The 13,949-nt window shown below is 48.0% G+C and overlaps 1 protein-coding gene across 1 annotated transcript in view; it reads right to left on the bottom strand.

Annotated features, from left to right (window-relative positions):
• Nucleotides 1–5,852: 5,852 nt before the first annotated feature.
• Nucleotides 5,853–13,949, bottom strand: part of LOC133536648 (mucin-2-like) — a 17,274-nt gene continuing 9,177 nt past the window's right edge. Inside the window, exons 5-6 of the mRNA XM_061877269.1 lie at nt 6,900–13,949; nt 5,853–5,910 (exon numbers count right to left, since the gene is read on the bottom strand). The exon at nt 6,900–13,949 is cut by the window's right edge and continues 1,043 nt beyond it. Of these exons, the coding sequence (XP_061733253.1) occupies nt 5,853–5,910; nt 6,900–13,949 (7,108 nt within the window). The remainder of the gene's footprint in view (nt 5,911–6,899) is intronic.

Here is a 13,949-nt window from a genome sequence, read left to right as displayed (position 1 = left end):
GTCCGGGCCTTCCGCCGCTGTCTGGCCTGCTGCTATGTACGGGCCTGCCCCCGTCGACGGGCCAGCTGTGTCCTGGCCTGCCACCAATGTTAGGCCTTCTATGTACGGCTGTGCCTAGTGTGGTGGCTTTTGATTCAGAAGGATTAGTGATATGAGTTGCAAGGCTTTGTACATCAGAACTGGTTGTTTCTGCCAAGGTAATAGTATGTTCAGAAGGGGTAGTCACAAAAGGCGTTGTAATGCTTGGTAGATAAGCACTGGTTCTTAGTAAAAATTTTGATTTAGAAGGTGTCAAAAGAATAGTTGGGGATCTTGGTACGACACTAGTTGGTAGTGGGGTGGTACTTGTTTCTAAAGGAGATTTCTCGAGGGGAGTCTTGTTGCTTGGTTCATCAAGACTGCTATGCCCGGGCCTGCCCCGGTCGACAGACCAGTTGTGTCCGAGCCTACCGCCGCTGTCCGGCCTGCTGATGTGTACGGGCCTGCCCCCGTCGACGGGCCAGCTGTGTCCTGGCCTGCCACCAATGTTAGGCCTTCTATGTACGGCTGTGCCTAGTGTGGTGGCTTTTGATTCATAAGGGTTAGTGACATGAGTTGCAAGGCTTTGTACATCAGAACTGGTTGTTTCTGCCAAGGTAATAGTATGTTCAGAAGGGGTAGTCACAAGAGGAGTTGTAATGCTTGGTAGATAAGCACTGGTTCTTAGTAAAAATTGTGACTTAGAAGGTGTCAAAAGAATAGTTGGGGATCTTGGTACGACACTAGTTGGTAGTGGGGTGGTACTTGGTTCTAAAGGAGATTTCTCGAGGGGAGTCTTGTTGCTTGGTTCATCAAGACTGCTATGCCCGGGCCTGCCCCGGTCGACAGACCAGTTGTGTCCGAGCCTACCGCCGCTGTCCGGCCTGCTGATGTGTACGGGCCTTCCCCAGTCAACAGGCCAGCTGTGTTCCTGGCTTCTATCGCTGTCCGGCCTGCTGCTGTGTACGGGCCTTCCACCGTCGACGGGCCAGCTGTGTCCCGGCCTGCCGCCAATGTTAGGCCTTTTGTGTACGGCTGTGCCAGGTGTGGTGGCTTTTGATTCATAAGGGTTAGTGACATGAGTTGCAAGGCTTTGTACATCAGAAGTGGTTGTTTCTGCCAAGGTAATAGTATGTTCAGAAGGGGTAGTCACAAGAGGAGTTGTAATGCTTGGTAGATAAGCATTGGTTCTTAGTGAAAATTTAGAAGGTGTCAAAAGAATAGTTGGGGAGCTTGGTACGACACTAGTTGGTAGTGGGGTGGTACTTGGTTCTAAGGGGGATGTCTCGAGGGGAGTTTTGTTGCTTGGTTCCTCAAGATTGCTATCCCCGGGCCTTCCCCCGTCAACAGGCCAGCGGTGTCCGGGCCTGCTGCTGTGTACAGGCCTTCCACCATCGACAGGCCAGCTGTGTCCGGGCCTGCCGCCAATGTTTGGCCTGTTGTTGTGGACAGGCCAGCTGTGTCCAGGCCTGCTGCCAATGTTAAGTTTTCCGTCTACGGTTGTGCCAGGTGTGGTGGCTTTTGATTCAGAAGGGTTAGTGAAATGAGTTGCAAGGCTTTGTACATCAGAACTGGTTGTTTCTGCCAAGGTAATAGTATGTTCAGAAGGGGTAGTCACAAAAGGAGTTGTAATGCTTGGTAGATCAGGACTGGTTCTTAGTGAAAATGTTGATTTAGAAGGTGTCAAAAATATAGTTGGGGAGCTTGGTACGACACTAGTTGGTAGTGGGGTGGTACTTGGTTCTAAGGGGGATGTCTCGAGGGGAGTTTTGTTGCTTGGTTCATCAAGACCGCTATCACCGGGCCTTCCCCCGTCAACAGGCCAGCTGTGTCCGGGCCTGCTGCTGTGTACAGGCCTGTCCCCGTCAACAGGCCAGCGGTGTCCGGCCCTGCCGCTGCTGTCCGGCCTGCTGCTGTGTACAGGCCTGCCCCCGTCGACAGGCCAACTGTGTTCCGGGCTACCATCGCTGTCCGGCCTGCTGCTGTGTACAGGCCTTCCACCATCGACAGGCCAGCTGTGTCCGGGCCTTCCGCCGCTGTCTGGCCTGCTGCTGTGTAAGGGCCTGCCCCCGTCGACGGGCCAGCTGTGTCCCGGCCTGCCGCCAATGTTAGGCCTTCTGTGTACGGCTGTGCCAGGTGTGGTGGCTTTTGATTCAGAAGGGTTAGTGACATGAGTTGCAAGGCTTTGTACATCAGAACTGTTTTTTTCTGCCAAGGTAATAGTATGTTCAGAAGGGGTAGTCACAAGAATGGTTGGGGAGCTTGGTATGACACTAGTTGGTAGTGGGGTGGTACTTGGTTCTAAGGGGGAAGTCTCGAGGGGAGTTTTGATGCTTGGTTCGTCAAGACTGCTATCACCGGGCCTGCCCCCGTCAACAGGCCAGCTGTGTCCGGGCCTGCTGCTGTGTACAGGCCTGTCCCCGTCAACAGGCCAGCGGTGTCCGGGCCTGCCGCTGCTGTCCGGCCTGCTGCTGTGTACAGGCCTACCCCCGTTGACAGGCCAACTGTGTTCCGGGCTACCGTCGCTGTCCGGCCTGCTGCTGTGTACAGGCCTTCCACCATCGACAGGCCAGCTGTGTACTGGCCTTTCGCCGCTGTCTGGCCTGCTGCCATGAACAGGCCTTCCACCGTCAACGGGCCAGCTGTGTCCGGGCCTAGCCCCACTGTCCGGACTGCTGCTGTGTACGGGTCTGCCCCCGTCAACAGGCCACCTGTGTTCGGGGCTACCTTTGCTGTCCGGCCTTCTGCTGTGTACAGGCCTTCCACCGTCAACGGGCCAGCTGTGTCCGGGCCTGCTGCCAATGTTAAGTTCTCCGTCTACGGTTGTGCCAGGTGTGGTGGCTTTTGATTCAGAAGGGTTAGTGACATAAGTTGCAAGGCTTTGTACATCAGAACTGGTTGTTTCTGCCAAGGTAATAGTATGTTCAGAAGGGGTAGTCACAAGAAGAGTTGTAATGCTTTGTAAATCAGGACTGGTTCTTAGTGAAAATGTTGATTTAGAAGGTGTCAAAAGAATAGTTGGGGAACTTGGTACGACAGTCATTAGTGGGGTAATACTTAGTTCTAAAGGGGGTGTCTCGAGGGGAGTCTTGTTGCTTGGTTCCTCAAGATTGCTATCCCCGGGCCTTTCCCCGTCAACAGGCCAGCGGTGTCCGGGCCTGCCGCTGCTGTCCGGCCTGCTGCTGTGTACAGGCCTGCCCCCATCGACAGGCCAACTGTGTCCGGGCCTTCCGCCGCTGTCTGGCCTGCTGCTATGAACAGGCCTTCCACCGTCAATGGGCCAGCTGTGTCCGGGCCTGCCGCCGCTGTCCGGCCTGCTGCTATGTACAGGCCTGCCCCCCTCGACAGGCCAGCTGTGTCCGGGCCCTCCGCCGCTGTCCGGCCTGCTGCTATGAACAGGCCTTCCACCGTCGACAGGCCAACTGTGTACGGGTCTTCCGCCACTGTCCGGCCTGCTGCTGTGTAAGGGCCTCCCCCCGTCGACGGGCCAGCTGTGTCCCGGCCTGCCGCCAATGTTAGGCCTTCTGTGTACGGCTGTGCCAGGTGTGGTGGCTTTTGATTCAAAAGGGTTAGTGATATGAGTTGCAAGGCTTTGTACATCAGAACTGGTTGTTTCTGCCAAGGTAATAGTATGTTCAGAAGGGGTAGTCACAAGAGAAGTTGTAATGCTTGGTAGATAAGGACTGGTTCTTGGAGAAAATGTTGATTTAGAAGGTGTCAAAAGAATGGTTGGGGAGCTTGGTACGACACTAGTTGGTAGTGGGGTGGTACTTGGTTCTAAGGGGGATGTCTCGAGGGGAGTTTTGTTGCTTGGTTCATCAAGATTGCTATCACCGGGCCTGCCCCCGTCAACAGGCCAGCTGTGTCCGGGCCTGCTGCTGTGTACAGGCCTGCCCCCATCAACAGGCCAGCTGTGTACAGGCCTGCCCCCGTCAACAGGCCAGCTGTGTACAGGCCTGCCCCCGTCAACAGGCCAGCTGTGTACAGGCCTGCCGCCGCTGTCCGGCCTGCTGCTGTGTACAGGCCTGCCCCCGTCGACAGGCCAACTGTGTTCCGGGCTACCATCGCTGTCCGGCCTGCTGCTATGTACAGGCCTTCCACCATCGACAGGCCAGCTGTGTCCGGGCCTTACGCCGCTGTCTGGCCTGCTGCTATGAACAGGCCTTCCACCGTCGACAGGCCAACTGTGTACGGGTCTTCCGCCACTGTCCGGCCTGCTGCTGTGTAAGGGCCTGCCCCCGTCGACGGGCCAGCTGTGTCCCGGCCTGCCGCCAATGTTAGGCCTTCTGTGTACGGCTGTGCCAGGTGTGGTGGCTTTTGATTCAGAAGGGTTAGTGATATGAGTTGCAAGGCTTTGTACATCAGAACTGGTTGTTTCTGCCAAGGTAATAGTATGTTCAGAAGGGGTAGTCACAAGAGAAGTTGTAATGCTTGGTAGATAAGGACTGGTTCTTGGAGAAAATGTTGATTTAGAAGGTGTCAAAAGAATGGTTGGGGAGCTTGGTACGACACTAGTTGGTAGTGGGGTGGTACTTGGTTCTAAGGGGGATGTCTCGAGGGGAGTTTTGTTGCTTGGTTCATCAAGATTGCTATCACCGGGCCTGCCCTCGTCAACAGGCCAGCTCTGTACAGGCCTGCCCCCGTCAACAGGCCAGTTGTGTCCGGGCCTGCCGCCGCTGTCCGGCCTGCTGCTGTGTACAGGCCTACCCCCGTCGACAGGCCAACTGTGTACTGGCCTTTCGCCGCTGTCTGGCCTGCTACCATGAACAGGCCTTCCACCGTCAACGGGCCAGCTGTGTCCGGGCCTGCCGCCACTGCCCGGACTGCTGCTGTGTACGGGTCTTCCCCCGTCAACAGGCCACCTGTGTTCGGGGCTACCTTTGCTGTCCGGCCTGCTGCTGTGTACGGGTCTGCCACCGTCAACGGGCCAGCTGTGTCCGGGCCGGCCGCCAACATCTGGCCTGTTGCTGTGTACAGGCCTGCCCCCGTCGAAAGGCCAGCTGTGTCCGGGCCTGCTGCCAATGTTAAGTTTTCCGTCTACGGTTGTGCCAGGTGTGGTGGCTTTTGATTCAGAAGGGTTAGTGACATAAGTTGCAAGGCTTTGTACATCAGAACTGGTTATTTCTGCCAAGGTAATAGTATGTTCAGAAGCGGTTTTCACAAGAGGAGTTGTAATGCTGAGTAGATCTTGGGAACTTGGTACGACAGTCGGTAGTGGGGCGGTACTTAGTTCTAAAGGGGATGTCTCGAGGGGAGTCTTGTTGCTTGGTTCATCAAGACTGCTATCACCGGGCCTGCCCCCGTCGACAGGCCAGCTGTGTCCGGGCCTGCCGCCGCTGGCCGGCCTGCTAATGTGTACAGGCCTTCCCCCGTCTACAGGCCAGCGGTGTCCGGGCCTGCCGCCACTGTCCGGCCTGCTGCTGTGTACAGGCCTGCCCCCGTCGACGGGCCAACTGTGTTCGGAGCTACCATCGCTGTCCGGCCTGCTGCTGTGTACGGGCCTCCCACCGTCCACAGGCCAGCTGTGTCCGGGCCTGCCCCCGTAGACAGGCCAGCTGTGTCCGGGCCTGCCACCACTGTCTGGCCTGCTGAAGTGTACAGGCCTGCCCCCGTCGACGGGCCAACTGTGTTCAGGGCTACCATCGCTGTCCGGCCTGCTGCTGTGTACAGGCCTACCCCCTTCAACCGGCCAGTTGTGTCCGGGCCTGCTGCCAAAGTTAGGTCTTCTGCGTATAGCTGTGCCAAGTGTTGCAGTTAATTTAACAGAGGTTGTGACAAGAGTTGTAAAGCGCCGTACATAAGAACTGGTTGTTTCGGGCAAGGTTATAATTGGTTCAGAGAGGCTTGTCACAAATGAAGTTGTGGTGCTTGGTACATCTGGGCTGGTTGTTTCTGGTGTTGAAATTGTTGCTTCAGTAGGTGTTTGCCAATAAGAGGCTTCGGTGCTTGGTATGTCAAGAATAATTGTTGCTGGCACAATAGGTGTTTCTGAGGGTGTCACAAGAGTTGTAAGGCTACGTACTTTAGTGCTGGTTGTATCTGGCGTTGTAGTTATTTTAGGAGGTGTTAGCCAATCAGACGATTCGGTGCTTGATACATCAGTAATGGTTGTTTCTGGTGTTGTAGTTGTTGATTGAGATGCTGCTGGCCCATCAGAAGATTTGGTGGTCGGTATATCAGGACTGTTATTTTCTGGTAGTTTAGTTGTTGATTCAGGAGGTGTTGGCCAATTAGAAGATTTGGTGGTTAGTATATAATGACTGTTTTTTTCTGATATTTTAGATTCTGAAGGTATCACAAGTGTTGTAGGGCTTCGCACATCAGTACTGGTTGTTTCTGGTGTATAAGCGGTTGGCCGATTAGAAGATTTGGCGCTTGGTACATCAGGACTGGTAGTTTCTGGTAAGGTAGTAGTTTTTTTTGAGGGTGTCACAAGAGTGGTAGGGTTTCGGAAGTAAGGACTGGTTATTCCCTGCAAGGTGATAGTTGGTGTAGTAGGGATTCCAATATGTGGAGTTGTAGGGTTTAGTACATGAGAGCTGGTTGTTTCTATAGTTGTTAATTTAAATGGTGCTGTCCAATTTGAAGAGTCTGTGCTTTGTTTATCCAGACTGGTTTTTGGTGTTGCAGTTGGTGATTCAGGAGGTCTTGGCCAATTATAAGAATTGGTGCTTGGTACATCAGGACTGGCAACTTTTAGTGGATTAGTTGTTGGTTGGGGAGATGAGGACCAAGTAAAATATTTAGTGCTGAGTATATTAGGACTTGTTTTTGCTGTTGTAGTTGACGATTCGGCATGTGTCAGCCAATGAGAAGATTTGGTGCTTGGTACAACAGAACTGATTGTTTCTGGCAAGGTTGTTTTTTTTGAGGTTTTCAACTGAGCTGTAGGGCTGAGTGCAATAGGGCTAGTTATTGCTTGCGAGGTAATATTTGGTTCAGAAGTGGTTGTGACAACTGGAGTTGTGGGGCTTGGTACATCAGGACTGGTTGAATCTTGTATTGTAGTTAATTCAGGAGGTGTTGACCAATGAGAAGATAGGGTGCTTGGTGCATCAGGAATGGTCCTTTCTGGTGTAGTAGTTTCTGAAGGTGCCAAAGGAGTTAAGCTTGGTACCTCACGACTGGTTATTACTGGCATCGTATTAGTTAGTTGAGAAGTGGTTGTCACAGTTGGCGGTGTGAGGCTCGGTACATCAGAACTGGTTGTTTGTGGTTGAGTTGTAGTTTCTGAACGTGTCACAAGAGTTGTAGAGCTTTGCACATCAGTAATGGTTGTTTCTGAAGTTGAAGTTAATTGAGGTGTTTGCCATTGAGAAGATTTGGTGCTTGGTACATCAGGACTAGTTGTTTCTGATGTTTTTAATTCAGGGGATGTTGGCCATTGAGATGATTTGGTGCTTGGTACATCAGGACCAGTGTTGTCTGGTGTTGTAGTTTCTGAAGATGGCATAAGAGTTGCAGAGCTTAGTACATCAAGACTGGTTATTCCTGCCATCGCATTAGCTTGTTCAGAAGTGGTTATCACAAGTGGTGTTGTGAGGCTTGGTACATCAGTACTGTTTTTTTCTGATGTTTTTAATAATTCAGAGGATGTTGGCCATTGATAAGATATTGTGATTGGGACATCGGGACTGACTATTGCTGGTAATGTAGTAGTCTCTGAGAGTGTCAGATGATTTGTAGGGTTTCGTACATCAGTACTGGTTGTTTCTAGAATTGTAGTTAATTCGGGAGGTTTTGTCCATTGAGAAGATTTGGGGCTTGGTACATCAGGACTGGTTGTTTCTTGTGTTATAGTTGTTGATTCAGTAGGTATTGGCCAAATTGAAGATTTGGTGCTTGGTACATCATTAGAGGTTGTTTTTAGTGTTGCATCTGTTAATTCAAGAGGCGGCGGCCCCTCCAAAGATTTGGTAGTTGGCAAGTCAGAACTGGCTGTTTCGGTCGTTTCTGAAGGTGTCACAAGCGGTGTAGGGATTCCCTCATCGGTACTTGTCTTTTCGGTCGTAGCTATTTCAAGAGGTGTTGACCAATGAGAAGATATGGTACTTTCAACATAAACAATGGTTGTTTCTGGTTGTGTTGAAGGTGTCACAAGAGTACTAGGGTTTTGTACATCAGGACTGGTTAAGGCCACCAAATCAGTTAGTTTAGAAGTGGTTGCTACAAGTGGAGTTGTAGGGCTTGGTACATAAGAACTGGTTGTTTCTGGTATTGTAGTTGTTAATGCAGGAGATGTTGACCAATGGTAAGATTTGGTCCTTGGTGCATCAGGACTGGTACTTTCTGGTGTTGTAGTTTCTGAAGGTGCCAGAGGGGTTGTTGAGCTTCGTACACCAGGACTGGTTATTACTGACATCATATTTGTTGGTTGAGAAGTGGTTGTCACAAGTGGCGTTGTGGGGCTTGGTATATCAGGACTGGTTGTTTCTATTTGTTTTGTAGTTTCTGAGGGTGTCACAAAAGTTGTAGCGATACGCACATCAGTCAGGGTTTTTACGGAAGTTGAAGTTAATTGAAGTGTCGTCCATTGAGAAGATTTGGTGCTTGGCCCATCAGGACTGGTTATTTCTGGTTGTGCTGTAGTTTTTGAAGGTGCCATAAGAGTTGTAGGGCTTTGTACATGACTGGTTGTTAAGACCATCATATCAGTTGGTTCAGAAGTGGTTGTTACAAGTAGAGTTGTAGGGCTTGGTACATCAGGACTCGTTTCTTGTATTGTAGTTAATTCAGGAGGTGTTGACCAATGAGAAGATTTGGTGCTTGGTGCATCAGGAATTATCCTTTCTGGTGTTGTTTCTGAAGGTGCCAAAGTAGTTGTTGAGCTTCGTACCTCACGACTGGTTATTACTGGCATCGTATTAATTAGTTGAGAAGTGGTTGTCAAAATCAGCGTTGTGGGGCTTGGTACATCAAAACTGTTTGTTTCTAGAGTTGTAGTTAATTCAGGAGCTTGTGTCCATTGAGAAGATTTGGTGCTTGGTACATCAAGCCTGGTTGTTTCTGGTTGTGTTGTAGTTTCTGAAGTTGTCATAAGAGGTGTAGAGCTTCGTACATCAGTAATAGTTGTTTCTAAAGTTGAAGTTAATTGCGGTGTTGTCCATTGAGAAGATTTGGTGCTTGGTACATCAGGACTGGTGTTTTCTGGTGTAGTTAATTCAGGTTGAGGGGATGTTGGCCATTGAGAAGATGTGGTGCTTGGTACATCAGGACCGGTTGTTTCTAGTTGTGTTGTAGTTTCTGAAGGTGTCACAAGAGCTGTAGAGATACGCACATCAGTCAGGTTTTTTTCTGAAGTTGAAGTTAATTGAAGTGTTTTCCATTGAGAAGATTTGGTGCTTGGTACATCAGAACTGGTTGTACTTGTTGATTCAGGAGGCGATGGCCAATTAAAAGATTTTGTGCTTGGTACAACAGAACTGGTTGTTTCTGGCAAGGTAGTTTTTTTTGAGGGTGTCACAAGAGTTGTAAGGCTAGGTACATTAAGACTGGTTACTAATCGCAAGGTGATAATTGGTTCAGAAGTGGCTGTCAAAACTGGAATTGTGGGGCTTGGTACATCAGGACTGGTGTTTTCTGGTGTAGTTTCTGAAGGTGGCACAAGAGTTGTAGAGCTTCTTACATCAGGACGGGTTATTACTGCCATCACATTAGTTGGTACAGAAGTGGTTGTTACAAGTGGTGTTGTGAGACTTTCTACATCAAGACTTGTTTTTGATGTAGTTACTTCAAGGGATGCTGGCCATTGAGAAGATTTGGTGCTTGGCCAAGCAGGACTGGTTGTTTCTGGTTTTGTAGTATCTGAAGGTGTCACAAGAGTTGTTTGGCTTTGTACATCAGTAATGGTTGTTTCTGGAGTTCCAGTTAAATGAGGTGTTGGCCATTGAAACGATTTGGTGCTTGGTACATCAGTACTGGTGGTTTCTGGTGTTGTACTTTCTGAAGGTGTCACACGAAATGTAGGGATACTTACATCAGTACTGATTGTTTTTGATGTAGTTAATTCAGGGGATGTTGGCCATTGAGAAGATTTGGTGCTTGGCCAATCAGGAATGGTTATTTCTGGTTGTGTTGTAGTTTTTGAAGGTTTCACAAGAGTTGTGGGGCTTTGTACATGACTGGTTGTTAAGAGCATCATATCAGTTGGTTCAGAAGTGGTTGTTACAAGTAGAGTTGTAGGGCTTGGTACACCAGGACTGGTTGTTTCTGGTGTTGTAGTTAATTTAGGGGATATTGGCCATTGAGAAGATTTGGGGCTTGGTACATCAGGACTAGTTGTTTCTGGTTGTGTTGTAATTTTTGAAGGTGTCACAATAGTTGTAGGGCTTTGTACATGACTGGTTGATAAGACTATCATATCAGTTGGTTCAAAAGTGGTGGTTACAAGTGGAGTTGTAGGGCTTGGTACATCAGGACTGGTCGTTTCTTGTATTGTAGTTGTTAATTCATGAAGTGTTGACCCATGAAAAGATTTGGTGCTTGGTGCATCAGGAATGGTCCTTTCTGGTGTTGTAGTTTCTGAAGGTGCCAAAGGAGTTGCTGAGCTTCGTATCTCACGACTGGTTATTACTGGCATCGTATTAGTTGGTTGAGAAGTGGTTGTCCCAATTGGCGTTGCGGGGCTTGGTACATCAGAACTGGTTGTTTCCGGTTGTATTGTAGTTTCTGAAGGTGTCACAAGAGTTGTAAATCTTCGTACATCAGTAATGGTTGTTTCTGAAGTTGAAGTTAATTGAGGTGTCAATTGAGAAGATTTGGTGCTTGGTACACCAGGACTGGTTGTTTTTGATGTTGTAGTTAATTCAGGGGATGTTGGCCATTGAGAAGTTGGTGCATCAGGACTGGTTGTTTCTGGTTGTGTTGTAGTTTTTGAAGGTGTCACAATAGTTGTAGGGCTTTGTACATGACTGGTTGATACGACCATTATATCAGTTGGTTCAGAAGTGGTTGTTACAAGTGGAGTTGTAGGGCTTGGTACATCAGGACTGCTTGTTTCTTGTATTGTAGTTGTTAATTCAGGAGGTGTTGACCAATGAGAAGATTTGGTGCTTGGTGCATCAGGAATGGTCCTTTCTGGTGTTGTAGTTTCTGAAGGTGCCAAAAGAGTTGAGCTTCGTACCTCACGACTGGTTATTACTGGCATCGTATTAGTTGGTTGAGAAGTGATTGTCCCAATTGGCGTTGTAAGGCTTGTTACATCAGAACTGGTTGTTTCTGGTTGTGTTGTAGTTTCTGAAGGTGTCACAAGAGTTGTAGATCTTTGTACATCAGTAATGGTTGTTTCTGAAGTTGAAGTTAATTGAGGTGTTGTCAATTGAGAAGATCTGGTGCTTGGTACATCAGGACTGGTTGTTTTTGACGTTGTAGTTAATTCAGGGGATGTTGGCCATTGAGAAGTAGGTACATTAGGACTGGTTGTTTCTGGTTGTGTTGTAGTTTCTGAAGGTGTCACAAGAGTTGTAGAGCTTCGTACATCAGTAATGGTTGTTTCTGAAGTTGAAGTTAATTGAGGTGTTGTCAATTGAGAAGATTTGGTGCTTGGTACATCAGGACTGGTTGTTTTTGATGTTGTAGTTAATTCAGGGGATGTTGGCCATTGAGAAGTTGGTGCATCAGGACTGGTTGTTTCTGGTTGTGTTGTAGTTTTTGAAGGTGTCACAATAGTTGTAGGGCTTTGTACATGACTGGTTGATAAGACAATTATATCAGTTGGTTCAGAAGTGGTTTTTACAAGTGGAGATGTAGGGCTTGGTACATCAGGACTGCTTGTTTCTTGTATTGTAGTTGTTAATTCAGGAGGTGTTGACCAATGAGAAGATTTGGTGCTTGGTGCATCAGAAATTGTCCTTTCTGGTGTTGTAGTTTCTGAAGGTGCCAAAAGAGTTGAGCTTCGTACCTCACGACTGGTTATTACTGGCATCGTATTAGTTGGTTGAGAAGTGGTTGTCCCAATTGGCGTTGCGGGGCTTGGTACATCATAACTGGTTGTTTCTGGTTGTATTGTAGTTTCTGAAGTTGTCACAAGAGTTGTAGAGCTTCGTACATCAGTAATGGTTGTTTCTGAAGTTCTTGGTACATCAGGACCGGTGTTGTCTGGTGTTGTAGTTTCTGAAGATGGCACAAGGGTTGCAGAGCTTAGTACATCAAGACTGGTTATTCCTGCCATCGCATTAGCTTGTTCAGAAGTGGTTATCACAAGTGGTGTTGTGAGGCTTGGTACATCAGTACTGTTTTTTTCTGATGTTTTTATTAATTCAGAGGACGTTGGCCATTGATAAGATATTGTGATTGGGACATCGGGACTGACTATTGCTGGTAATGTAGTAGTCTTTGAGAGTGTCAGATGATTTGTAGGGCTTCGTAAATCAGTACTGGTTGTTTCTAGAATTGTAGTTAATTCGGGAGGTTTTGTCCATTGAGAAGATTTGGGGCTTGGTACATCAGGACTGGTTGTTTCTTGTGTTATAGTTGTTGATTCAGTAGGTATTGGCCAAATTGAAGATTTGGTGCTTGGTACATCATTAGTGGTTGTTTTTAGTGTTGCATCTGTTAATTCAAGAGGCGCCGGCCCCTCCAAAGCTTTGGTAGTTGGCAAGTCAGAACTGGCTGTTTCGGTCGTTTCTGAAGGTGTCACAAGCGGTGTAGAGATTCCCTCACCGGTACTTGTCGTTTCGGTCGTAGCTATTTCAAGAGGTGTTGACCAATGAGAAGATATGGTTCTTTCAACATAAACAATGGTTGTTTCTGGTTGTGTTGAAGGTGTCACAAGAGTACTAGGGTTTTGTACATCAGGACTGGTTAAGGCCACCAAATCAGTTAGTTCAGAAGTGGTTGTTACAAGTGGAGTTGTAGGGCTTGGTACATAAGAACTGGTTGTTTCTGGTATTGTAGTTAATTCAGGAGATGTTGACCAATGGTAAGATTTGGTGCTTGGTGCATCAGGAATGGTCCTTTCTGGTGTTGTTTCTGAAGGTGCCAAAGTAGTTGTTGAGCTTCGTTCCTCACGACTGGTTATTACTGGCATCGTATTAGTTAGTTCAGGAGTGGTTGTCAAAATCAGCGTTGTGGAGCTTGGTACATCAGAACTGTTTGTTACTAGAGTTGTAGTTAATTCAGGAGGTTGTGTCCATTGAGAAGATTTGGTGCTTGGTACATCAAGCCTGGTTGTTTCTGGTTGTGTTGTAATTTCCAAAGTTGTCATAAGAGGTGTAGAGCTTCGTACATCAGTAATAGTTGAAGTTAATTGCGGTGTTGTCCATTGAGAAGATTTGGTGCTTGGTACATCAGGACTTGTGTTTTCTGGTGGTGCTGTAGTTTTTGAAGGGGCCATAAGAGTTGTAGGGCTTTGTACATGACTGGTTGTTAAGACCATCATATCAGTTGGTTCAGAAGTGGTTGTTACAAGTGGAGTTGTAGGGCTTGGTACATCAGGACTGGTTGTTTCTTGTATTGTAGTTAATTCAGGAGGTGTTGACCAATGAGAAGATTTGGTGCTTGGTGCATCAGAAATGGTCCTTCCTGGTGTTGTTGTTTCTGAAGGTGCCAAAGTAGTTGTTGAGCTTCGTACCTCACGACTGGTTATTACTGGCATCGTATTAGTTAGTTGAGGAGTGGTTGTCAAAATCAGCGTTGTGGGGCTTGGTACATCAGAACTGTTTGTTTCTAGAGTTGTAGTTAATTCACGAGGTTGTGTCCATTGAGAAGATTTGGTACTTGGTACATCAAGCCTGGTTGTTTCTGGTTGTGTTGTAGTTTCTGAAGTTGTCATAAGAGGTGTAGAGCTTCGTACATCAGTAATAGTTGAAGTTAATTGCGGTGTTGTCCATTGAGAAGATTTGGTGCTTGGTACATCAGGACTGGTGTTTTCTAGTGTTATAGTTTCTGAAGGTGGCACAAGAGTTGCAGAGCTTCGTACATCAAGATTTGTT

The sequence above is a fragment of the Nerophis ophidion genome, linkage group LG17, assembly GCF_033978795.1.
Source record: "Nerophis ophidion isolate RoL-2023_Sa linkage group LG17, RoL_Noph_v1.0, whole genome shotgun sequence".
Classification (NCBI taxonomy): Eukaryota; Metazoa; Chordata; class Actinopteri; order Syngnathiformes; family Syngnathidae; genus Nerophis; species Nerophis ophidion.
This window is presented reverse-complemented; position numbering and strand designations above follow the sequence as displayed.